Below are 26,130 nucleotides of genomic sequence, written 5' to 3' on the forward strand. Positions count from 1 at the left end.
AAATGCCCCAAAACATCCTTGGGGAAGTAACTGAATGGTGGATGGAAGAAGGAGGGGTTGTAAAAAATGTGTGGTGCATATTTTTTGCCTATGATTGAGCATGTTGTAGGGCATGGTACTTTTAAAATCCTCAGAGTTATTCATCAGCCCCCGTTTGAGAGGACTTGCATCGCTCCCTTGTATGATTTAGTACAGGTCTTGGTCTGTGAATTTCCATTTGCACATAAGCCCCCTCAGTGGATTCTCTGGCACACACCCTGGAGCCCATCCTCCTGATGAAGGGAGCCGAGGCCCTGTGGACCGAAGACAGCTGGGACATCTTTCTCCATCTTGTGGGGTTACAAGTCTGGCCCGGTGGAGATGAACTACTTTATCCCATGCAGCATCTATCTGGGTGTCATGAAGACTGTAATGGTCTTATTTTCAATTTTTCATTTTTTTTTCAATTTTTTTAAAAAGTTCTTTTCACAATTTTTAAAAATGTGTTCATTTTTTTTTTCAGTAAAAAATATTTTTTTTATTTTAATTCTTTAGAAATTTTTAAATTCTTAATGATCTAAAAGGAAAAAAATAAAGATCATGAAAAAAGATACTTCCAAACAAGGAGGACAGTGATGAAGAAGAGCAACTAAGATGGTAAGGCCTGCAGTCTAAAATATATCAAGTATGGTGGCAGGATTTGGGTACGGCCAGTCTAGGGAAAAGGGGGACTAGGGGTGACATAACAGCAGCATTCCGGTATTTGAGGGGCTGCCACAAAGAAGAAAGCCGGGGGGCGGGGGGAACGACTTCCTAACAGGGAGGACAATTAAGCAGTGGAACAAACTTGCCTTCAGAAGTTATGGAGGTTTTTCAGAAGAGCCTGGACAGCCACTCGTCTGACATGGTTATAGGGCCGTGATGGCAAACCTACAGCACGCAGGCTGGAAGTGCCACACAGAGCCATTTCTGCCAGAGGTCACCGGAACAGACCCACTGTGCGTGCCAGTCAGCCAATTGCCGGGTATCTGCTGCGTATGCGCAGGGGGAGACGCGTGCGTGCATGTGCAGTGGGGGGGTTGTGCCTGAATTGCATTATGGGTGCACGCATGCACTTTCAGCACGTGACGAGAAAAAGATTAGCCATCACTGGTATAGGGCCTTCTGCTACAGCAGGGGGTTGGACTAGAAGACCTCTTAGGTACCTTCCGCCTCTACTCTGATTCTAATCTAAGCAATAAACATGCAGCCAAACAACTGGAAGGAACAACTTTTTATTGAGATTTAAAAATAACATTGGTGGCAACTACTTTGTTTCCAGCAGTAACAATAATTAAAGAACAACCAAAATCAAGGAGTCCCAGAAATATGTGAGATGCTGTGTTCCTGCCAAATTTAGTCTAAGCTTTCTTCCGTTTTTTGTAAGTTCTATAAAAGCCAATAATAGATTAAGGAAAAAATATTTCTGATGTTCCTAAATCCTGTACAGAGGCGTTTTGTATTGCACCAAACAGCTGTAATATCTGTTCTTAGAAAGTGAAAATGTTAATTCTTAAATAACTGTATAAAAGAAAAGCCATATTTATAGATTGTGAATGGAACAAAGATGTGACTAACATAAAGACAGGAGGTGCACGGAAAGGAGGGGCTCCAGCGGCCATCTCTAGTTGTCTCCCCGAGTTCTGTACACTCAACAAACAACCTAACACTGTGAAACTTGCTTCTAAAATCCTTCGTGGGCATCAACTGAACTCAAAAAACCCAGCTCAACAGGCTGAAAGGTCCAAGTCAGAGGTGCCTTTATTGTGAACGAGAGGATCAGAGAAAACTCCCAAAGGGGCAGAGTCAGAGAAACGGGAGAAACCAATGAACCTTCCTTCAGGTGGAGAATGGAGACCTTGTCCTGCCAAGCAGAACCACGCAGGGCTGCTATTTTTACCTCGCGGGAAGGCAGGTGGGGTGACCTGGCACTTAGCTTTCTGTGGTACTTGCTTTCAAAATCATCCGTAACCACCAGGCAAGAAAGCAAGCCGGATTACAAGGTTTAAGGTTCTTGCAGAAATAACGACATCTGGGTTTTCTTCCCTTCTGCATTAATTATACAATTACTGAAAATCTGGTGTGAACTAAACCTGCCGGCAGCAAGCACTCAGGCCCTTCCCCCACCCCGCCGCCACTCCAGTTGGCCTTTGGGTCCACCCCTTGAGCCCCCAACCGGCCTTTCTCAGCCACTGCCGCTTCCCTGGGCCCTCAGCTCTCAGGCTGCCGGAAGAGGCGGCCCGGCCCTGCGTCCCTCCTGCAGAGCTTGTCGGGAGGATAAGGGCCCATCTGTGTCCTGCGGTCTTCTGACGGCGTTCAAACCTGCAAGACAGCAGCATGCGGGAGATGCACCGGGAGACTCCTGGGCTGCCCCAGCCACCCGGTCCCTGAGGGCGCAAGCCTACTCAGCCCACCAGGAGCCAGCAGGTGGCCTGCAGAGACCATCCTCACCCTATGCCCTGCAGCAGCCACGGGGGCAGGACTCTCGGGAGGGGGGCCTCGGCCTGGCCTGCCCAGCACCATTTATCTGCTTACCGCTGAAACATACTGGTTGCTGGGGAAACCGCCTTTCTCCGTATCTGTGCAGGTGAAGGAGAATTCGTCTGCTGCTGGAGGGAGGGGGGAACTCCGGTCCTCACCCAAGTTGTGAAGGCAGCTGTCAGAACTGCTGGAGCCGCTTCCAGGCAGGCCCTGGGAAGACTCGGAGCTCTCGGTGGCTACAGGGAAAGAAGAAAACTCCGGGCACCTTGAGAAGAGACAACCCTGGTGCTGAAGGGGAGAAGGGCTTCTTCTCCTGCCGCCCCCACCCCACCCCACCCACGTCCTCAGCCCCTTTCCTACCTGCCCCCCGCCCTGCCCAGAGGGGCTCCATCCTTGCTCTCTTAAACGGAACTGCACTGAGCAGCTGCGGGGCTGCTGGAAGGAGAAACGGCTCAGCCTTTGCGCCACCAAAATGGATCGGTGTGGCCTCCGCCGTGGCCGGCTGCTGCTGCTGCTGCTTTCCTCCAGGATCATTTACCAGCCAGTCAGAAAAGCAGGAGTCACCCCGGGCTCAGGGTTCGAATCTACTTCCCATTTCCCTCCACTGGGAACACTCCATGTTTATTCCTAGGCTGTTTCGGTTCTTAGCCAAGCTTAAAAGGAAGCAATCTCACGCCACGGTTGCAAGATTGCCTTTGGGCAATGGGTCAATTGCCAACCAGGCAGCACCAGTCTGACCCGTGTGGCTTCCGACTTCCTCGTCCCTCGTGAAATCTCTGCTGATCTTCCTTTAGCCAGGCTTCCTCCTCTACGCCCCTGGTGCCCCTCTGGTGAGTCGGGGTGGGAGGTGGGAGCAAATGAGCTCTCCTGCTAGGAACGAGCGCTGCAGACAAGGGCTGCCCAGTCACACTGCTGGCACCTCACACTTCCCAGAAAAGTAACGGGTGCACCAAACAGGCACACGGTTGTCTTGCTCCAAGTCAAACTAAGCGCCAGGTGTTTGGTATCAATTCTGCCTGAGGGTCTCGATAACCTTCCTGCCACAGCCCTGGGCTTGGAAGACCCTTGGATCCTGCTCTAGCTGCCTGAAGGGCCTGAGGAAGCAGCTCACCCAGAAGCCGGCCCAGGGCTTGTGTCACCCGGGGAGGAGAGGGGGGTGCTAAATGGACCAGAACGTTTGTCCTTCCACCATGACATGAAACTAGACCCTGGGACACACAAGGTTAGGTGAACATCTATGAACCCATGTTGAGGGTTGAGCCCAAGGCCAGCTACGGAGTCACCCAGTATCCCTTTCCTGCTGCTTTGGGAAGCGGCTGCTTGGAGAAGGTGCTCAGGGAGGTTGTGGCTTCCCAGGCAGAGACTGGGAACTGAGCTGCTTTGCTCCAGAGGGGGCTGGGGGGGCCGTGGCCGCTCCTGTTCCTTTGCAGGGTTCGGCTGACCGAGGAGAGATGCTCCAGGAAATCTCCTGGTGGGCCGTCCTTCCTGAGATGGTGCCAGGGCAGAATGGACTTACTCATAGAGGGCTGGCTGCTTGTCTCATTCTCCATCTCATCTTCCCCAGCCCGTAAAGGAAGGTTGGTGGGCAGCACTGTAGGCAGCAAGGTCTGATCCAGGTACATGTGCAGGTTGAGAGGTGCAATCCCCGAGCAAGAGGATCGGCTGCCGGCGGACAGAGTGGTCGGAGATCTCTTGAAAGGGTTGGCATGGTCGAAGAGAGACACCGCGATGGAAGCCCGGGTCCTGGCGCCTGCCACAAAGAGAGGAATTCGTCACGGAGACCAGGGCCCTCTTGGACGGCCAAAGGGCGCCTCGGGAGGAGCACGCGGGGGAGGGGCTCACCTCTGCCTTTCATCATGTAATTGATGGCTCGGTCGTGGATGGCAGCCTCGCTAGGCTTGATGTCCAGGAAAGGCTTGTTCCCAATCCCCATGGACAACATCTCCTGCAGGCGCACTTCTGGGGAGGAGGAATGGCGGCCATTCAGAAGCGCCATGTGCCCCCCACCCCCGCAAAAAACCAGGCATTGTCTTCCCCCACTCCATCACAATCCTTCCAGGAGTGCAGCCTCCCTCCAAATTCTCCAATTCTTCTAATTTTGCTCCTCCACTGGAACACAACACGCAACTATCCCCAATCTATGGATTTCCTACACACCCAGAGCCACCTCTATGACAGCAGTGAATCTTCCCTTAGTCTGTGAGAATGGAGAATTCTGCTCTCCTGCCCTGTGGGAAAGGAAGCTGAAGCGGCCTTGGAAGTTATTGGGCAGCGAGGCCCAAGTGAAGCAGGCAGAAAAGGGGGAAGGGGCTGCCTGGGGCTGCAGAAGAGACGCAGGTCCCAGGGGATCCAAGGCTGCCACGGAAAAGAGAAGGAAGCAGGAGGCGTGGATAACATCGGTCAACTAAGAGCCTACTTCTAGATGATCTGAACGCACCAGAAGGAAGGTGGAAGTTGCAGAAGGCCTGGGAGTTTGGCAGGCCTTAATTAGGGGAATTTAGCAACAGCTACACACCCCTAGCTATACTTTTGGATAGCTACACAGCCGCATTATCAAAAGCAGTACTATTACCAGCATGGGGATAATTAAGCCAAGAAACGGGAGAACAATTAGATGACTAGCCAGGTGCCAAGAGCATCTCTGGATAGAGCCAGCACTTTGCTGATGGCCACCTGTATCATTAACAGGCTAAAATAGTTAATTTCACAGAGGAATTAATGTCGGTCTCTCCTTGATATACACACAATATCCAGAAAAAAAGGCAAAATAAAGAAAACAAAGCCAACGCAAAGCTCTGCCTTGTCTGATCAAGCTTGAGAGCTCAGGACGGGGGTGGGGGGGGTGGCGGCTCGATGGGATGAAGACTGATTTTTGAGGAAAGGAGACTCGGGTTGAGGTTCCTGATCAAATGAACAGGCCCTGGGGGCAGAAGTTAATCCCACAGCACACCCCCAAGCAGTTAGCTGAAGGCAACCACAAAAGTTTGGCAAAGATTCCAGAGAAGCAATTCCAAAGAGATCCAAAAGGAAAGTCAGGTGAACTAGTGCACCAATAAGTCAAATGGCGCTTTCGTTTATAACTACACCTTCCCTTCCAGGTAGGATCTCATCAACAGCCATTCACATAATCAGACCACCTTCATTCCGCTCTACGACCCCCCCGTCCTCTTTTGTTTCAGTTCCAGGTGGATCTATAGGCATCGTTAGCAGTCTAGCCTAGATGTAGCCCAGCTCACCAGCCTTGCCTGTGCAACGCATCCCCCATGAAAGGGAGGCACGCCAGAAACGGGAGTTACGGAGCACAGGTGGGCGCAAAAGCAGCAGCAGGAACAATTTCTGGCTCCTCGCTAACTCTGTACGGGGAAAGCGGCTAGGGAACGTTGGAGAGCACATCGCTCACTGCGACATCCGCTGAGAGCAGCCAGAACTCCAAGGAATGGTCAGTGCTGTTCCCCGAGGACTTGTCCAGCCATGAAATCGTATTTCTATATAATGTTTCCTGTTTATTCCCCATGAAAAAACTGCCCCCCCCCCCCCAAAGATCAGCTCAATACTAGATGCCTCTCCCATCCTGCACGCTCCTCCTGGCCCTGGTCTCGCCGTCTTTCCCAGTATCGCCTCCTGTGAAAACCGTTCCAGGCTCTTCCACAAGTCAGAGAACCACCTGCAGAGGCTTTGCTAGCAGTCCTGGGGATGTCGAAGCACGACAAGGGCAGCACCGGTGCCTTCACCGGAAGAGGAGAACCTGGAGGCAGACTCCCTCCTTTTGGGACGAGAAGCTCCGCTTTCACCTGGCCAAGGCACAGGCCACCCAGCCCCTGCCCCCAGGACCTTACTTAGGGGAGCCCCCTCCACTCCCTAGGGCTCTTCTCACGAGCCCCCCTCGTCGGAAACCAGGTGGAGGAGCCGTGTGGGGACTGGCCTTTGTTGCGGGCAGCTTGTTCCCAGAGGATCCTGGTGATGTCACTTGTCCAGGCCTGCTTGGCCTCCGGGCTGCTGGCTTGCAGGACGTAGGTGTCCCTGGAGGTCCACCTTCTGAACCAGATCTCGAAGCACAGGCCGCTCTCCCCCGAGTTCTCCGTTAGGCCGATTTCTGCCATCTGCCGGGATGAAGAGGAGAGCCCATCATGCACGATGCAGCGGAGGCTGCCTGTGGGGCCAAGGGGCAACTTCCACGGGGGACGAGGAACAGAACTGAGGCCATGTGGTCTGGGAGGCGACCCCTGCCTTGATCCCCTCAGCAGGCCTGACAGGCTGGACACTGAGCCGCTAAGTGCGCTCTGAGAAAGTCAGCTCCAGCCCACTTGGGGAGGTGGAACATCTTTCCCTCCAAAGGCCACAAAGTGTGACGATCCATCTAGAAAATGGCAGAAAAGCTGCGCGCGGGACATGACCCTGCACACCCGGGGGCAAGACAGTGTGTCTTCCCTGGTGAGGCAAGCACGAGGGGCTGGAGACCAGACCCCCTGGAGAAGTCCTTCCCTTAAAGGAACGCTTGTAGAGGTAGGCATCCGGGGCGCCCTCAACTCGCTTAGGCTTGCTGAAGAGGATCAGATCTTCAAAGAGGAAGACGTGGCGCTGGTACTTCCTTCGGCCCAGGGAAATGCTAAACCCGTCCTGGCGCACCAGCTGTCCCTGCTCTTTGAGGTTCACCTAGGCAGAGGAGCCAGGAAGTCCATTATTCTTGGGGACCCCCAGAAGAAGGCAGGTCCCCAAAGATGCCCCTGAAGACGAGCAAGGTGAAACCCAGCCTCTTCCCCTTCCCAGAGCGCCTCACAAGCCCAATTCCACATGCCGGTGAGGGACGGCCTTGGCGGGACTGCCGCTGCCAACAGCTCCCCACTGGAGCGGGGAACTTGTGGAGACCGAAGCCTGGCACCCGCTGGCTTCCCCGCTTCTGGGCCAATACATACGTCACAGTTGCGGAGAGCATCCATGGCCAGGAGGTCGTTGCCATGCTGCAGCTGGAAGCGCACCATCTGCTCCGCCGCCCGCAGGTAGGCCAGCTCCTGCTCTTGGGCCTCCCCGCCCGCCTTGATGAGGTCTCTGAGGAGCAGGGCGTACTTGCTCATGCGCTGGATGGGCTTCAGGAGGTAGGAGGCCAGGTCCATCTTGTCTCCCAGCTGCATCTGCTTGAGCTGCCGGCCAAGAGAGCAGCCTCAGCCGGGAGGGGCCCCAGGACTTGGGGGGGAGGGGGGGCACTGCACTCTTGGCCAGGGCGGCCCTTGTTCTCTCGGGGAGGCGTCTGACCAACTTACCCGGAAGAAAGCGTTCCCCTGACTGGCCAGCAAGGAGTCGGATTTGGGCTTGTTTTTACTGTACAAGGCATACATCCCAAACTGGTCCTTCTGCGAGAAAGGACAGGAACCCAAACTAAGCGAGGATCTTTTCCCCACCTCCAGGTCCAAGGCATCTTTTCAGGTAAGGGGGAAAAGTCAACCACTATCACTCTGGGCTACCAGTGAAAGGACTGACAAAAAGAGACATCTTTAATTCTACCAGCATGACTGACTTGCTCCAACCTGTCTCCAACCGGACAAAAACCCTTCCAAGACCACTGTAACTATTACGATAGGCCCGACAGAGACACGTCTGTGGGGAGGGTTAAACGTCAATTATTACAAATACCTACTAACATTCTAGCAAATTCATGCGTTCCGTGGCAAGAATAAGATTATGAAGAGCCAATCTTTTAGGCTCAAAATCAGTTTTATTGCCCTGCTGCAAATTTGCTCTGGACTAGACCACCTGGAGCAGCCGCCCGCCTGCCCGCCCGCCTTCTCCTCTCCACTGTGCTGCCACTGGTCCACCCAGGAAGCGCCCCCCCCCGCCCCCCCTTACATGTCTCAGGAAGCAATGGCTGACGCGCAGAGGATGGCTGCAGCAGTGCTCCAGTTCTCTCAGGAAATACTGGCTGTGGAAGTTGTACATCTTCTCCAGATTCCCAAAAATGACGCTTCGCTTTCCCCTCAGATCTTGTGGCAGGTCCGCCCGCTCCATTTCAGGAAAATAGTTGCCAAGGATGTAGCGCAAAGATCGCACATACTCCTGCTCGGTCATCACCATCTCCTCCATGATACGCTGCGGTTTGCTGAAATACAGGAAGAGGCGAAGAGTGCATTTGGGTGTGAGGCCTTTCGCTGTATCCGACTTTTGCATGGTCCTCCACACCTCTGAGGGTCAAGAGAGAAGAGCCTTAAAGCTGGCAGCCGACGTCAAATACCAGAGCCAGCCGGCCTTCGTTACGGGAGGAACAAGGGAAAGACGCATCCGCCATAGTCCATTCCAGCGACCAGAGGCAGCAGCCTCTGTTCTTGGGGGGCCACTGGCATTTCTCGGGAAACAGGGCTTGGTAAGATGTGGATAAGGGAATCCAAGGAAGAGGCCAACCGCTGTCCCTGGAGGAACAAGCTCACCTCCTTGGATACCACGAACGGCATGAGACGTTGGCGAGAGGCAGACATCAATAGAGACCATACAAATAAAGAACAGAACTGCTTTGAAGGAGGCACAGAGCCCCCCGCCCCCATTAAAGCTGCCAGGTGCCCCACCCACCTATGCTGGACCCGTTCTTTCCCCAAAACTGTCCCTCACAGACGCTGGCATGAAGGGCTCCACGTCTTCCTCCACCTTCAGTCAGTGGCTGGCTGAGAAAGCCGGTCCTGGACCAAGTGCCAGGACTGGGGAAGCACAGTCCAAACCCACCTGCTCCAGCTCTCTGGCACAGGGCCCCTCAGCCTCTGATCCTCTTGTGGACAGAAGGCAGCCGAGGAGCCGAGGGGCTGTTGGCCTTGCCAGGGCCCACCCACTGGCTCCACGCTGCTGACTTCCAAGCCTTTAATCCAGACTCTGGTGCTGCCACAGTGGCCGGGGTCAGCGCCAGTCCAAGGTCCCTCTGCGCTGGAGAGGTCAACACTCTGGGCCTTCCTCAGTTTCCTTCTGGAGAAGAGCTGGGCGGAGGGAGGGGCTCCCCCATCACAGAGGCGGCAGGAGGGCGGAGGAGTGTCAACAGCCGGCTGGCAAGAGGGGCTGCAAGCAGCCTGGACCAGCCCCTCTCCAGCTCCATCGCAAGGCTCCACCGTGTTGCCCCCGGGCCGCCTGGACAGCAGAGCCGGCCTTCCAGTTAGAGGCACCACACTGGGGACTTCGGCCAGAGGAGCCCTCTTGTCCGCAGGAGCCAAGCAGGGCTCTCCCTCCTCTGCCGGGAGAGGGCCTGGCGGTTGCTGGATCCTCCGCGCAGCTTCCAGCCTCGTCGCCAAGCCCTGCTTGGTCCTTTGGCACTTGGACCAGACCAGCTGCCATTTCTCAAGAGGATCTCCGCTCGGCAGCAGGCCGGCCAGCCTCTTCATACTCTGGAACTGGCTGTCACTCATGCCTGGGTGCTGCTCCCAGAAGCTCTGCAGACACCCAACAGCCGCAGAAGAGTTGTCCCCGCTGAGGCGGGCAAGGAGCTGCATCCCCTCCTCTGCCCACTTGTACGCCTGCAGGGAGGGAGAGAAAGAAAAGCTCACAGGGAAGGAAAAAGTGCTCGGAGCTCGGAGACGCCTGGCAAGCTGGGGCAGATTCTCCTGGGGGCTTCCTGGACCCTCCTGGGATCACGGAGGGAGGCTTGCTTGAGGCCCAGGAGGGACCCTGAAGAAGAGACCCTCAACCCGGCTCTCTCGTGGCCAAGGGGCTTTTGGCTCTTCCCAGCCCAGCCGGGCTTCTTGGCCCCCAGCCCTCCCTTTCCGCTGCTGGAGGGGCCGGCCTTCCTTCGGCAAGGATTCCAGGCCATGCCACACTTTCCTCACGGGGCTCAGGAGTTTGGCCCAGGCCAGGAGGGCCTCACCAGCCAAGAGGGGGGGGCTAACCCCTCCAGCCCCCAGGAGAAAAGGAGCAAAGAGCCCGCAGAGAAACGTCCTGGCTGCGTCTCCTCAGGAGGACCCACCTCTTCCAAGAATCCGTAGAGCTCAACCGCCTGCTCCACCCGGCTCCTGCCGGCCTCCAGCTCTCGGCAGAATCCCTGCAGCTGGTTCTGGTACTCCTGCAGCTGGACTCTGCCGCCTGCCTGGTGCCCCATGGCCAGTGGATGTTCCTCCCCGTCCCACCTCCTCAGCACTTCCCGGCCCCTCTGGCAATACTCCTGAAAGCAGAGCAGAGCAGGCTCCTTAGCCAAGCACCACCTTCCACACAGACAAAGGCCTGCCCTGCTCCCGAGGAGGCCTCCAGGCAGCCAAGACTGGCTAAATCCAGAGGGGGTCGGAAAAGAGAGCCAGTCTGGTCGAGGTTAGAAAGCAGGAGGTGGGGAATTCAAGTCCTGCCTTAGCCATGAAAACTGACTGGGTGAGTTTCGGTCTCTCTCTCTGCTGGAGCAGAGATTTTCGGGATGGCCAGTTGTCTCTATGCCTTTTCAAGTAGCACTTAAAGGCAGAGCAGCTTGGAGAATACAGAATAACAGCGTAGGAAGGGACCTTGGAGGTCTTCTAGTCCAACCCCCTTCTTCTCAAGCAGGAGACCCTATTCCACTTCAGTCAAATGGTTGTCCAGTCTCTTCTTAAGAGCCTCTAGTGACGGAGCACGTTGGGTGACTGTCACTCTACACCCTGCAGCTGTGCTGTAGATGGGATAAGGCCCATGTCTGCCTCCAAGGTCAGTTAACATCTACAGGAAACCACTGAGCTCAGTCTCGGTAAGTTCTGGACATCATTAAGAGGCAGACGACCTTCAGCTCTCTGTCTCTGTGACATCTGAATTGGTTGTAAGGGATAAGGGCCACTCAACAGACTGAATCCTGACAAGACGTGGGCTTCACAGTCAGGCAGGAAGAATGGCTGCACGGTTGGCATTGTCTCTGGGAGTCCCAAGTCACCTCTGTGGACAGAATATCTACGGGTGAGCTGCCAACTATGACTGGACAGGAACAGCCTCGCTGCAGATGTTCCCATGTGGTGGATCCTGTTTCTAGAGGACTGTCATGAGTTTGGTCCCAAAGTGCCCAATGCGGCAGGCAGGGAGCAGGAAAGAGGGTTCCCCTCGGCTGTGGCCCCCAGTCAGCTCTCCAGCCAGGCTCAAGGTTTGGTTCGGCAGTCCCAGAGACCCTAAAGAAGCTACGACCAGGATCCCTGTTGCTGAGCTCAACAATGAGGCCCCGTTACAGACCCCAGGGACTCACAGGATGCCTCTGCTGGCGGGGGGGGCGGGGGGGGGCTCTGCAACGCTCCCCCAGGAAAGTTGGGAGGCACCTAGAAGAAGCACTTGAAGGCATCTGCTGAACCTCACCTCTTCCCTCAGCCTTCCCAAGAGGGACTTTCCCTCCTTCCTTCCTTTTTCAGGAACGTTATTTTTATTCCACAGCTTTATACCATTTTAACGTCCTGTTGTATGTATTATATTACCTATTGTTACACTTAATGTAGGGAACAATATACCAGAGGGAGGGAGAATGCACGGACTGTAGGACTCACATCTGCCCAAAGTGCCAAATCCTGGAACTGCCTTTTGGCTTGAAGCAGCCCCTCCAGAGAATGGTGGTCCAGGGTGTTCAGCTCCAAGAGGCGCTTTTCGCCAACATTCTTGATCCAGCTACAGATCTGAGAAAAGGAGGCAAAAGTAGATTAATGGCAAGAATGGGCCCCTCTGGCTCAAGCTGTGGGCTGTTAATTGCTCGGTGATGGCCGTGGGAAAGAGCCACCACCACCAAGGCCACGGTCAGGCAAGCAGAGCCTGAATCCGTCCAAGGAATCAGCACGGAGCACCTATACGTTCTTGGAGAGTCAACTGCAAGACAGGGAACATCTTGGGTCACACACATTAAAGCAACAAGGGGTCAGAACCCAAATATTCCACATGACATGGTTTATTATTGTTCTGCATTTTGTATTCTGATGTGGCCTAATGACTAATTTATTATAGTTGTTATTCCGAAAAGGTAGTTTGAGAAAACATCTCAGACAGTTTCTCCTCTCCTCCACCCTTGCAGTTCTCATGAAGATCAAGAAGAACCGGGACGGTTGCATCACCCCCATCAAAGCTCCACAAGAGGCTCTACCCCCATCAAGCACGGTCAACACTCCCTTAGTATTATATCCAGGCTGAAACCTAAAAATGCTTGAGATTACTCGTTTCCTCTTTTGAAGCCCAACTGCTTCCTCAACAACCTTTCCTAAAAAGACAACTTTTTAGTTGGCTAAAATTGCCCAAGACTGCTAGGTCCAGGAAGATAGGTCAGGACCTTTTCAGTGGCACAGTCTGAAGGATGAGGACGGCCACGGGGATGATGATTTATAGACGCTCCACTGCAAAAGAGGACAGTTTACACATTCAGTGAAGTTTAAAACAATTAAAAACATAACAACAAAGGACAATACCCCAGACTAAAACAGCTACAAGTAAAAAACCATGACAGTAGCTCCACTAAAACACCAACCTCGGGCCTGGGACTTTGCAATATTCAACAAGGACGTCAAGAATGTTCACCTTATCATCCATCTGGCCTTCGAGTACCCAGGCAGCAGGTCCACTCTGGACATTCCTCTAAAACCATCCAGCAACCAACCGGAGTTGCTAGGGTTCCCTAGGGCAGCTCAGCCCATGAATGCCACTGTGATTATTAATGACGGGGGCAGAGATTTATTTTCATATTGTTTTTGTCACTGCAAATTCACAATAATTTCTTGGAGTTGCCCAATAATAACAGTCCCACGTTATAAGAATAACAGAGTTGGAAGGGACCCTGGAGGTCAGAAGAAAGTCCATTTAAAATGTGACTTATTCGTCACTCCCCCAAATTCAGAGCAGCCCCTGACAGCCCTAAGGCGCCCGTCTGATAACCCTGCAAAACACCGGGCACTGACCTCTTGAAAGCATCGCTCCACAGCTTCAAATTCCACCAGCCATTCCAGGGCTTGGATGCGCCTGTTAGAGACCAGCACCAGCTGGTGCATTCCTTCGTCCACTTCGTTGTAAAGAGTGCCAGCCACTTTCATGGCATCTCTGAGAGAAAAGCAGAGGCGGTTGATCAATGAAGTTCCAACCCTTTGGATGCCGGAAACCCTTGTGGGGAATTCCCACGTCGCATTACTATTAACATAGCCTGGAAGGAAGACCGACCGGGGGGAGGGAAGGACCGGCCCCGGCAAAGGGCCAGGTGGAAGCAGGGTTGACTAGGGTTGAACGCGACCTGCCTGGGAACTGGTCTAGGTGGAGAAGGAAGCACTGTTTCTACACTCTCAATTCCTACCTTCCCAAAGGTCGTTGAGATTAATTTTTTAAATCATTTTTTTATTTTTATATTTTAAAAAATATCTCTTTTGGTGAACAATGTGGTTCCAGGTTTTTACATTTCAATACAAACATGACCATGATTACATATTCATCTTTGGTGTTCAATTTCATATCATATTATTACTTATTCCAATTTCCTTTAAGTATTCTCAAATATTTTTATATTCATTATACTTATTTTATCCAATTCCAATTCATATCATAACTTATTTCATTTTTCTTTAAATATTCTCATATCTTGTTTTACAATATGATGTTTTTTAAAAATATAAAAATAAAAAAATTATTGGGGGTGGTGGAAGACCTGGCTGTTGACATCATGCTGGATCACAAAGCTGAGAAGAACACCAACAATGGAAGGATCTGAGAAATCAACTTCCAGGTGGCGCCCGCTATCGATGGTGAGCTTGCTATGGCAGGCAAGCCTGGCAGACCAGATCACTCTTGGGAAGAATGCAAATCTTGAGAAGTATGATAAAAAGAAAGACAGAATGGGTATATCTTTACCGCTGCAGCTAAGTGAGACACATCAAGAAATTAATACTGGCAAGCCCAATATATATTCGAGCATTATTTAGTCTATGGCTAAAGTTTGTTTCAGATGGAAGAAATCCATGAAGTATTCCAGACAGACTCCTTCCTGAGCAAGGCCAAAATGATCCCAGCTGGCAAGGACCACATGGGAGTTTGAGACAGAAAGAATGTGGCTGCCATTCTGCTGCTCGCTTCCCAATGCGTCCTGCCGGCACCCTGACGTTACCAACGGCAGGAGGGGGAGACTGGAAGGTGGGGTAGGGATTGAAGCAAGAGCCTCAGCCCTGACCAGGAGGAGCCCCCATCAAGAACAAAGTCAGCAAAAGGAATGCGAAGAAGGGGAAGGCGGGAACATAGGGTCCCTTCCCAAAAGCAACCGGAGAACTTTTAATTGGCACTGACTGGGAACGGAGATGGCCAGGGGGAAGGGGGAAGTTAACTGCATTGTTTTCAGACCAAGCCAGCCAACTGTCAGCTTGGTCTCATCGCTTTCCTCCAGGCTTGCTGCCAGCTGCCAGGAAATGGGGAGGGGGGAGCAATGGGCATTTGGGAGGGGAAGCCTGCAGGTGGGGTGGAATTGCTGAGAACCGATGGGGAGGCTTGGACTCAGACCTTGCCTGACTTTTGCTGCACTCATTTCGTTCTTAGTAAAAGTGTCTCTTCTCTGAATCTACGGGGTCAAGCGTTTCTTCCCTAGGAACAGATCGGAGGCAGCCCCGACACCCACAGATTCTGCCTCCACTTTGTTCTCAGTCAAGTATACTCTTGCAGCCAGGAGCCTTTCTTTGCTAATGGGTGACAGCGGCCTGTGTTTCATTGGAACATTCCTATTGCAACCCCGAATCTCACTATCCAAGTCATATGCCCCACCATACGCATCAGAAGGAAATCCTCTGAACACACCAGACATTTCATAAAATGGCTTCTGAAGAGCGGAGTACGCTTAAGATGGCTGTTTGTAGACAGAACACAATTTGGAGATGCTATGGAGAATTGCAGTGAGTCAAAACCCATCCAAAGGCTTTAGGATTCCGAGTTGCATCCCGGCAAGCTTACTTGGTTTACTTTTTGCTAATCAGTTAGCTAAGGTGTGTAGGAAGCACATGGCAATAAACTTTAACAACTCTGATATCAACTGGGAGTAAAATTCTGCGAGTGGAAGATCAGACAGGTTCCTGATGAATCTAGCTTGCAACTTTAGTAAAAGATGAAAAAAGCCTGGATTCTAAAAGTGAGCGCTATCTGGTTGCTGAGATCTCCATATCCTATTGTTTTAAATGCATTTTATTACAAGATTCCCAGGGAGAATCTCGCTTTTGGTCGAAGGCAGCTTAACTATTAGATGGGAATATCCCAGGACTAGGACTTCCAGGGGGAGAAAATGAAGGATTACCCGATCGCCAAAGAGCAGAGATGACGCCAGGTACAGACTGGCAGCCGGGTCGGGAGCCAGGGACAGTGGGGAGTCTCTGGGTAAGGAGAAGCCAAGGCATCCCTCACTTGGGCAGCTCCCCAGAAGAAAATCCAGAGGAAACCTGCAGCTGTTCAATGCAGCGGGTGATGCACGGTGAGCAGCGGAAGAAGTAGCCAGTTGATAGCTAAGAGGAGCCTGTTTAAGAATCCCAGGGTCGCCCCAAAGTCCACTTCTGAATGTAAAAAGAGGTCTCCTGAGCAGCAGAGCAACTGAGCCAACTATTGACTTGGACTTGGATTAAAGTAAAAAGTAAAGAATTATAAAGGTTTAAAAATAAATAAAAGCAAAGCAGTTTGCCAAAAATCTGCATTAAGAAGCTTTAAAACAGATTAAGCGGGCAGTTACATTTACATTTAGAAGAGTGATTCCTTTAAAGTACTATTAAATAAATACATACCTACATACCTACATACCTACCTACATAGGGATGAGGACTGTTTAAACTTTCTAAAAAGGATTGGTTGGTTTCATTAAAGAAATAGGGGAACGTGCAAAAAATCATGTGACCCTAGAACTAGAATTAAGGCTACAAAGAAACACAGTCTCCTTTTACTTTTCTCCTTTTTTGGATTACAAATGGAAGAAGAGAAATAGCTGCCACCAGGAAAGGAGAAGCTACGAGAGGATTCTTAACGGAGCCAATACGGGGAGTCCTCACGGCCATATTCCTTGAGTGAACATTGGAAGTTGCAATGGCACCTGTGACTGTTTCTTACAACTGTTGCAGCATCCCATAGTCACATGACCAAAACTCGGGTGCTTAGTAACTGGTTCAAATTCACGACGGTTGCAGTGCACCAGGTCATGGGATGGCCTTTTGTGATCTTCTGACAAGCCAGATTCATTTAACAACCGTGATCCTGACTTAAGAAGGGCAGAGATTGGTTATGGCAAGACATGTGAAATGGGGCCAAACTCAACAACTTAGCAACAGACGTTTGGGGCTCAGCTGTTGTCTTAATCAAGGACTACCTGTGACAGAGAAAGGGATTTCAGTCCTTAACTTATAACCAGTCGCTCAGCAGCCATTCACCCACTTACACCAGTAACACTACTATTAAATTTGCAGATGATACAACAGTGGTGGGACTTATCTCCGGGGGGAAGGAGTCTGCCTATCGAGATGAGGTGGACCAGTTGCTTTCGTGGTGTGAAGACAATAACTTGGCCCTAAACACCAATAAGACCAAGGAGCTTATAGTGGATTATAGAAGGAACAGATCAGACCTCCAGCCCTTGCTTATCAATGGAGACCGAGGGGAGCAAGTGGCTAGTTTTACGTTTCTGGGTGTTACCCTAAAAGGGGACCTGACCTGGGGTGCCCCCCGTTACTCATGGCAGCCAGAAAGAAGCAAAGGAAAGGAGGAAGATCTTGAAGACTGACAAAAGCTCTCCAGAGGGTGAACCAGTCATTGCCCAGAGGTTCATGGGTTGCCCTCTCCCCTCTTTGGAAGAGCTTTAGAGCTCCCGCTGCCTTAAGAAAGTTCAAAATATTCTCAAAGATCCATCTCATCCTGGGAACCCTTTTTTTGAACTATGACCATCTGGCAGACGGTACAAGATAATAAAAATAAGGAGAAATAGGCTGAAAAACAGCTTCTATCCCAGGGCAGTAGCTCTATTGAATTCTACTGTAGAGTATAATATTAATATCAATTCAATTTTCAATTCAATTGTATAGAGTGGGAAGTATGTGTATTTGTGTTTTATTTTTATAGTTATAATATACACTGAAGATGGCATTTAATTTGATTGTATAAGGTGCAGTGACAATAAAGTAAACTAAACTAAAATTCCGATGAGACCTTCCAAAGCAACAGAGGCCAGTGCTGAAGTTCCGATGGCCGCCCCACCCCCAGGCCGTGGGAGGACCGCACTTCAGGCGCTTGGCAACCAGCCTGTGCTGTCGTGGGTCCTCGTCCCATGATCACAGGACCACAGTTCCCAGCTTATTTCCAGTGTTCGGCAAAAACTGGAAGAAGCGAACTACGGCGGTTTGCTTACGGACTGTGGCATTCCCTTAATGACTGCCACAAAATGGTCATAAAACTGGGCGCAGTCATGTGGTGACCTGCTTTACAGTCACCACGACTTACAACTGTAATGGGCCAGCCTAGTATGATTTGATTGCTTATTGTACCCTGTGACTATTATTAAGTGTTGTACCTGATGATTCTTGACTCTTGACAAATGTATCGTTTCATGTACGCTGAGAGCATTTGCACCAAGACAAATTCCTTGTGTGTCCAATCACACTTGGCCAATAAAAAATTCAATTCAATTCAATTCAATTCCTATTCTATTCTATTCCTTATTCTATTCTATTCTACTCTGTTATAGCAGCAACTATAGATTGTAATATTTTCTTGGCTGCCCTATCTATTTTCATTTCTTGGTACTGTGCTTCTCTTTGCTTTTTTTAATGTAGGTTACGATCATTTGCTGTCCACAGCGCCTTGTTTGAGGTGGGCAGCCACAGAAGTAGATGAAGAGAGGACTCAAAGGAAGACTGGGAAGGCTGTGGGGCGAGAGCGAGTGAGATCCCCGCGGAGAATCCCAGGGAACGCTGGCTGAGGCCTCTGCGCTTCCTGCCCGTCCTGCTCACCTGCAGTCCTCGGGCAGCATCAGGCAGGATTCCTCCTTCTTGAGGCTGGCCAGGAGAGCGCCCCCCTCCAACCGTAGCCTGGCCAGCCTTCGGTCGTCCAGAACCATTTTCATCCTTTGCCTGGAACTCTTCAAAAGGGCCCCGGCGTCCTAGAGCCAAGGAAAGACCGGGCTTAAGGCTCTGGGACGGAGGCAGTGACTGGCCTTCTGACCCGAGGGAGGGCAGCGAGCCCAGGCCAGGAGCCTTCATGGCCTCCAAGGGCCTTTGCACCCACACACACACCCCGAGGGTCGGAGGAGGTTTGTTCAAGAACGTTTTGCCACCTGGCCGCAGGCCCTCGGCCCAGGGAGCCTGGGCTTCTTACCAGAGCGGAGCCAGAGAGACTCACCTGGGGTTTCTCCGGCCAGCTGCTGGACTCCACGGCTTCTACCGTCTCTTTGAGGAACAGGCGAGCCTCTTGGCACCCAGAAAGCAAGTGCTCCAGACGCTGCAAGGTCAGCACAAGGGCAACCCCCGTGGGTGAACAGGCCATCCGCCGGGTGCAGCTCCGGAACCCAAGCCAAGATCCCGCCCGGTGGGGGGGGGGGGGAAGAGGCCCTATTTTCTCTCCCAGGAAAAGGCTTCCTTCCCAGGGGAGCTGCCCAGGCCCAGGAGCCCCCCCTCCCCCGCACAACCCCACCCGCCACTCCTGTGGCCCCCTGGAGCCCCCGGCTTAATCCATTGCCCCAAATGGAAGAAAACCCTTTTTCTTCTTCTTCTTAAGCCTCCCTCCCTGAACACCTGGAAACCAACGTTCTGAACAGGTATAGCCAGGACCACATTTTCTGAATGTTTGCTTATATTGGCATGAATATTAGCAGAACTTCACGTCAGTCAGTCCTACCAATGTATAAAGGGAGCCACCTGACCCCTCCCCCCATCCCAGAGCCCAGGTGACTTCCTGCCATGGGGGGGAGTCCTCCCAAGGGGAAATGCTGGGATGGGGGTGGGGACACTTGCAGCCAGCCCACTGTCAATGCCGTTTAGTCATCCATCATGTCACGGCAAACTTTGTCGCTTGTATCCTGACGACTTATATGGACTCTTTCCTGGTAGGATTTGATTGTTGGTTATACCCTAGGACTTTCATTAAGTGCTGTGCGTTATGATTCTTGATTCTTCACGAATATATCTTTTCTTTATGTACACTGAGAGCATTTGCACCAAAGACAAATCCCTCGTGTGTCCAATCACACTTGGCCAATGAAGTATTCTATTCTATTCTATCCCTATTTCTATTCTATTCTATTCTTTTCTATTCCTATTCTATTCTATTCTTTTCTATTTCTATTCTATGTGCCAGTATAAAAAAGCAGATTCAAGAGGAACCTTTTCCAATTAGCAAATTGTATGAAAAGATGGATGTTTTGTGAGCTGCAGCTCCCTTCATCAGGCGAGGCTCTTGAATAAAATGGGTTAGTTGGGAAAAGTGTTACTGGGCACCTGCTGCAACGCCTTAAATTCAGTAACAGACGCCAGCCCTCCTTCTAGCTGCAATCCTGGCGGCCAACCGCTCTGGCGCCTGGAGATCAGCCTCTCCCAAGCTCCACTGTGCAGGAATCCCACCCATTCTTCCCTGGGAAACTGATCCCGAGGGATGGGGAGGGGGGGGGGGGGGGAGTGGCTTCTTCCAGGTTATTTGTGGTCTTTACATCTGAATTTTGCCTTATTCAGTCCAAATCTTGGACTTTGTTCTTTTGTAGATCTTGCTGGTTTTGTGTTTTTGGTCTTCTAGTTCTCCCAAGAATTCTCTCATTCAGATGAGAGTTTGCGCTTCCTTTAATAATGGCAATTACCATCTACATTCTTGGGGTGCCTGACAGGAGGCGGCTTAACTTCCGGAAGGCAGGCCTTGGTCTCCGCCAGGCCTGAGATGTCCTGCTCATCTGGCCACAGAGTCTTCCTCCCAAAGCATGGAGGGGCAGCCAGGGGCTGTCTGGAAAACAGGAGGGCCGCCCTTCTTGACGAGCGAGCGGGGCTTCGTCTGCCTGGCTCTTCTCCCCCGAATCCCATTTGCATCCATGGCAAGAGAGGCTTAAGAACCGCAACGGTTGTTCTAAGGATCCCCCCGAGCGCCTGTCAGATTGCTTTGGACAGGCAGCCATTGGAGAAGGTTCACCATGGACCCAATTTGACTCTGACTTTGGATTGGTGGAATCCTGGAGTTTGGGAAATGATTTTGTAACTTCCATTTTCCGGCAGCATACCACGCCCCTGGGATCTGCCCAGTGGGAGCCACCTGCATTGGCTTTGAAGACAAGGCACCGCCAGAAACTGAGAGCACATCGTAAGTGGCGTCACAGGACAACACTCAGAGTTACCTAAAAAGCCCTGGCCTTCCGGTGCGCCCCCCCCCCTCCCCACCCCGGGCTAGACTGTGCTTCCAGACTGGGACTGGAGAGCCCCCTTCATGTCCATACACGAATTTCCCTCTTCGAACCCAAGGGAGCTTCCCTGCTATGTATATCAGTATGTTATCCATTCAACCCAGGTTCTCGTAATATTCAGTGGCAAAATATGCAAAAATTCAGAAAACCCACAAGAGAGAGAATCCTTTTTTTATAGAACTATAGATCTGCTGGAATTCTGGATTACTCGAAGTTTTCGTGCCTGCCTCACCATTTGGAAGTGCAGCCACTTCTGGTGGCAATAGGGAAGCGACCCGCTGAATTCTTGAGGCAGCTGATGGCTCTCGATGTGTTTATGGAGGGACTTCAAGGAACTGAGCAGTTCACACTGTGAAAGAGAAAAGAGAGGCATCTTCACGTCACACCAGTTTACATGTCCCCAAATACTGTGCAAGACTGAAAACTGGCACACGCTAACCTCCAGTCCATATAACCCATCCAGCTTTCTTCGGTCAGCATCCTGCAACTTTTACCATCCAGGAGGGACAAGGATCTAAGTGACTGGTGGTGGCACTGACAGCATCAAGGACCTGTCCACTCCCTTAGGTGGATCCCTATAGGATCACACTCTTCCCAGATAATTGGATAAGGCCCTTGGATGTCCACTGCCACCCCACTTCTCCTGCTCTGGGATCTTGGCTGCTGGACACCCCCACCCCTCCCTCTCTGGAGTAAGCCAAGTCCCGGGTTGGCTTGCTCCTCTATTACTGATCATCATCATCCACACACGCACACACACACCAGCATTCAACAGCAGCAGCCAGTGCTTTTGGCAAGCGAGAGGAAAAGGCGGTGGCGTGCCAAGCTCTCGAGTTCGGTGGTGGTGCAATTTGTGGACTCTGGGCAGGTTTGGCACTGCAGCAAACGGCAAGGCAGGGCTTGTGGGAGAGACTGGGGCTAAGTGGGGAAGGGGAGAGGCTGGCCTGGCACTTCTCTGCCTGGCTGGGCAGGGGCTCCAGCACCCAAGGCTGTGCAGGAGGCGAGCCTGGGAAGCGCGGGACTGTCAAACGTGGCGCCAAAGGTAAACTAGCTGTTGGGGATGCGGTGGGGAGGAAAGGCCCAAGCAGCCTGAGACCCGAAGAGTGGGAAGAGGAGCATGGGATCTCTCAATGGGTGGGGGCAGGCTGGACACAGTGGTGCACTAGTCCCTGCACTAGGCCTCCCAGGGTCCTCCCCACTCCTGAGCTACCCCATGCGCTCTTAACCACCCACACATTCGATTAACACTGGGGCTCATTCATTTAACAAGTTTCAATTAATGAACGTAACTGGCAGGCTCCATTACATTCCGAACTCAAGGGCTACCTGTACAGAGAGGAGGGACAGGTGAGCCCAGCAATGTTTTAATGAACTGTGGTATCTTAAAGTCAGAATTGACTCCTGGCAGCTGCCTGGGTCTAGGAAAACTCTGTGTGGCCAGCTCAGCGTGCTCTTACTCAGTTGTATTCGGGAGATGGTGGCAGAGTTTGGAACGGGACATGGAGATATAAAATACAGCCTGGAGCCTTGTTGGGAGGTTACCACCCCACTGGTTTAGAGGAAGGAAGACAATGACTCCCACCCCTTTTTCATGCTACCCAAGGAAGTGGTCCTTCAACTGCATTCTACTTTTTTTAACACTAGGCTAATTTCTGGTAATAGATGTTTTATGATCCAGAATAATCAAATGTATTGTATCCCAAGAAATTCCCCAAACCATGATGGCACAGTGGTTAGAATGCATGACTGCAGGATACTTCTGCTGACTGACTGCAATTTGGCAGTTCGAATCTCATCAGGCTCAAGGTTGACTCAGCCTGCCATCCTTCCCAGGTCGGTAAAACCAGGACCCAGATGGTTGGGGGCAAGAGGCTGACTCTGCAAACCACTTAAGAGAAGGCTGTAAAGTCAAAGTGCTCTTGCTAAACTACATTCCCAATGATGGTTTTGCATCACCAACCACCGGAATTCAGAACCCAACACCCAATTTGTGTCAAGATGATTAATTCTTCCTGCACAGAGCATGGACAAGGTTAAGTCTGAAGACATCAATGCATAAGACAATTCTGAAAAATAATATATACAAAGGTTTCGAGAATCAGGCGGATAGTCTGCCTCTGGCGCATTTTTCATAGTATTTTGGTTCAAAATTTATTAGTTTATCTGCGGAGGGGCTTATCTGTGAATATATATGATGTGGTGTTTAGTGGCTTTAGTTATGAATGCCTTTTAACGTTAAATCATGTCTGGCAAACCACTGGCAGCCAGGGCAGATCTTTCTCCGACGATCCCTTTACTCGGCTTCATTCAGTTAGCAGTTTTGCACCAACTGAAACTCCCTGTTTCAGCCTCAAAACAGAACATAGCAAGGCGCGAATAACTATCATCAGATAGTGAATAACTATCATCAGCCTGGTACAAGAAATGATTCAGCCTCACACTCTGAGTGGCAGATAACAGCTCCGCCCCCAGATGCTGACCAGCAATCTGGACACACTGAGCCCCAGTACGAGCACGCGGGTCATGCTCTGGATGTCCAGCGTTAGTTGCTAAACAGCCTCTTGTTTTCTGATTCCAGCAGCACAAACCCCTTGGCCAGAAAAATGGAGACTTTGCGCACGTTGACAGGAAAAGGGAGAGAGGGGGAAAGGCAAACCGGGAACAGACCCCCTCTGGGCTGGAATGGCTGCCTGCATATTTAGCAGGTTTATATGGGCCACAAAAACACCTACAGATGCGGCAGCCGGATTGCTCTGGGGCTGCTCTACCCCTTCCGCATCCTTTACAAAATCATGCTTTGGAATACAGGACACGCTCCAGGCCCTTTGAAATGGTGGGCGAGGATTCCTGAAGTCCGAACTTCCTCGCACCTGCACAGCAGCTGGCCTTTCTGTCTGGAAGGTGTGGTCTCTCTCCACAAACAGCAGGGCTCTCTGGATGCAGTGGGGGATGATCTCCTGCAACAATAAAACGCATTTCTCTACGGCTCCTGCTCCAGTCAAAAGTTTTCTTAGATATCCAGCTAAGTAAGGATTGGCAGGAATGTTCTCTGCCTTTCTCTGTTAAGAAGGAAGGAAGAGGCCAATGGAAGTACTTGTCTTAAGGCCAAGTCCTTCACCTGTGAGCGGTTTCTTACCCGAATGTTTCTGGCACTTTCAGGGCATCCAGATTTGGTGGGATGGAACGCTGGCAAAGAACCGGGAAAGGCAAACAACGGCTCTGTGTGCCCAGTGGGCACCCAACAATTGGAGAGCAGCATTCAGCAGAAGGAAGTCTCACCTGCAAAGTGCCCAAGGCTGTAAAGACAGCTGGGATTGGGGAGGATCGTCGGGCATCGACCAGGATTGTCAAGCCCAAGGCTTTGAGCTCCGGCCTGAGGATGAAAGGGAATAGGAGACAGAGAGGAGGGTCTATAGAGCTATTCAAAATACTCCTTGAGGAGATCAGAGAATATTCACACAGAACAGTGAGAAATTAAAGTGGCATATCTAAGCTGCTGTATCTGGGATTCCCAGAGGACATGGAAGTACCCAAGTCAGCTAAGAGCCACATCCGCGTTTCTCCCCTGGCTAGAAATCTACCACTATAAAGCTAAGAACTGACAGAACAATTAAAAGTATTCAGTGCAGAGAACACTTGCTGACCGTGTCTTCCTTGCCTTTTCCCACAAACCTGAGAATGCTGCGTAAATACAGGAGAAGGCGTGTTATTTCACTGGCATTGCAGTTCGGGCACAACCAAATTGTATTTCTCATTGTGATGATGACCACGGCCCGGCCGTATCTGTCTCTGGTACCTGAGAAAGAGGCTCCGTTTAATTTGTCTAATTAATTAGGGAAAAAACCCCAACCAAGGCCCCCTTGAAGTGGCCATTTATTGCTCTCTAATAAACAGAGAAATGGCTTTTTCAACCTATCTCATGAACGAATAAATGCAAACATGGCAAAATATTTTAAATAACAGGATGGTAGAAGTTGAGGACGATTAGGAGAAACACAAACTCAGATCCACACAGAATTGGACTCTTGAGGGGCTCACCCAGAACAGCACTTGTTCTCTTTGGTGGCAGTTCTTCCTGAGCCTCGCTGGGAGTCTGACTGCCGAGTGCCATAAACTCTTTTGGGGAGAATGGCTTGCCCCCCGTCCGTCCCCGTCCCCGTCCCCCCCCCAGCTGGCAACTCAGGCTGGTTCTCTTAAAGCGCCTCAGGTCCACCCCTTCACTCCACAAGGGCTGCCACGAACTCCCACCCCCGGCTGCCCACTGTTCCCCTGCAACTGTGGCTGTCCAAGGAAGGGAGACCCCTCAGCCTCTTTGGGGAGTGGGGGCCTATGTGCAAAGGCCCAATTCCCCGTGAGAAAGTGAAAAGCGTTTCTCAGGTTCACCAATAACTCCTCCCTGACCGCTGCATTCTTCACAAGTCATAAAGACAGCAACAACCTCCGGAGGCTTCACCTGGCAGGCAGGCAGCCCCACTCCGAAGCATCTCCCAGTTCACGCTCTTCATGGGCAGGGAGTCTGTTTCCAGAATCCCCCGGGATGGAAAGGGTGGCGGTCCTGGTTGCATAGTCACAGCCGCGAGGTCTTTCCCCCCAGAGCCGCCAGGAGTGCTCAGTGCCAGGCTGCTGTTATCAGCTTCTTCCCTGGAATTTTCTGTCCCATTTGATGATGTTTCTGTAACAGGAAACAGCTTTCAGTGCTAAGAGTTTAATTGTCCCCATTTGCATTCAGAGGCAAAGCAGATACTCACTGATTTACCCTGCCTCTTTGCAATTGGACAGGGGAAATTAGCTTCAGGCTTTGCCCAGGAATCTTCAGGCTCCACCTGACTTCTCTGCCATCCCTTCTCTTACTAAAAGTTCCCTTTGAGTCTTCATGCTTTTCCTGCTTTCCTGAGATGATAGCTGGGCAGGTCCTCACAAGGACAGGATGACCAGCAGCAGGAGAGGCAGACTCAACTACAGCATTGATGGGGGCACTGGTGGAAACGTGAAGGCCTGCTGGAGAGAGGCCATCTTGCACAAGGTCTACCCAAGGAGCAGCTCAGAGTCAACACTTATTTGAGGGCAAGAAAGCCCCCACTGGCCTTGCACAACATCTGCGCGACAACTTTAACATCCCTTCCCAATGGAAAGCCAAATGGGCTGCTGAACGGCCAGACACAGAAATATATACAAATGACCCTACAAAAAAGGTGCCAGATTTTGAACTTTGAATGGAACCATGTCAACAATGGACAATCCTGAATTCACAGCTCACACAACGTCTGCTGGGACTCCCTGCGTAAATGGGGCAGCGTATCCTCCCCTCAGGGGGACTGCAGGGGCCCACA

At 51.5% G+C, this 26,130-nt stretch overlaps 1 protein-coding gene across 1 annotated transcript in view; it reads right to left on the minus strand.

Moving 5' to 3' along the window:
* Window positions 1-1,239: 1,239 nt before the first annotated feature.
* PLEKHG4 (pleckstrin homology and RhoGEF domain containing G4) overlaps window positions 1,240-26,130 on the minus strand; it is a gene marked incomplete at its 5' end in the record, with an annotated part of 30,891 nt that continues 6,000 nt past the window's right edge. Inside the window, 20 exons of the mRNA XM_087940789.1 lie at window positions 1,240-2,340; window positions 2,554-2,735; window positions 4,016-4,249; window positions 4,342-4,458; window positions 6,422-6,599; window positions 6,958-7,152; window positions 7,413-7,637; window positions 7,758-7,847; window positions 8,341-8,590; window positions 9,205-9,980; window positions 10,427-10,621; window positions 11,943-12,068; window positions 13,332-13,470; window positions 18,375-18,523; window positions 18,763-18,861; window positions 21,033-21,149; window positions 23,671-23,859; window positions 24,080-24,173; window positions 24,473-24,596; window positions 25,254-25,472. Coding sequence (XP_087796915.1) covers window positions 2,335-2,340; window positions 2,554-2,735; window positions 4,016-4,249; window positions 4,342-4,458; window positions 6,422-6,599; window positions 6,958-7,152; window positions 7,413-7,637; window positions 7,758-7,847; window positions 8,341-8,590; window positions 9,205-9,980; window positions 10,427-10,621; window positions 11,943-12,068; window positions 13,332-13,470; window positions 18,375-18,523; window positions 18,763-18,861; window positions 21,033-21,149; window positions 23,671-23,859; window positions 24,080-24,173; window positions 24,473-24,596; window positions 25,254-25,472 — 3,704 coding nt within the window. The remainder of the gene's footprint in view (window positions 2,341-2,553; window positions 2,736-4,015; window positions 4,250-4,341; window positions 4,459-6,421; window positions 6,600-6,957; window positions 7,153-7,412; window positions 7,638-7,757; window positions 7,848-8,340; window positions 8,591-9,204; window positions 9,981-10,426; window positions 10,622-11,942; window positions 12,069-13,331; window positions 13,471-18,374; window positions 18,524-18,762; window positions 18,862-21,032; window positions 21,150-23,670; window positions 23,860-24,079; window positions 24,174-24,472; window positions 24,597-25,253; window positions 25,473-26,130) is intronic.

Source organism: Pseudonaja textilis, chromosome 11 (genome assembly GCF_049901715.1).
Source record: "Pseudonaja textilis isolate UNSWEBS1 chromosome 11, rPseTex1.2, whole genome shotgun sequence".
NCBI lineage: Eukaryota > Metazoa > Chordata > Lepidosauria > Squamata > Elapidae > Pseudonaja > Pseudonaja textilis.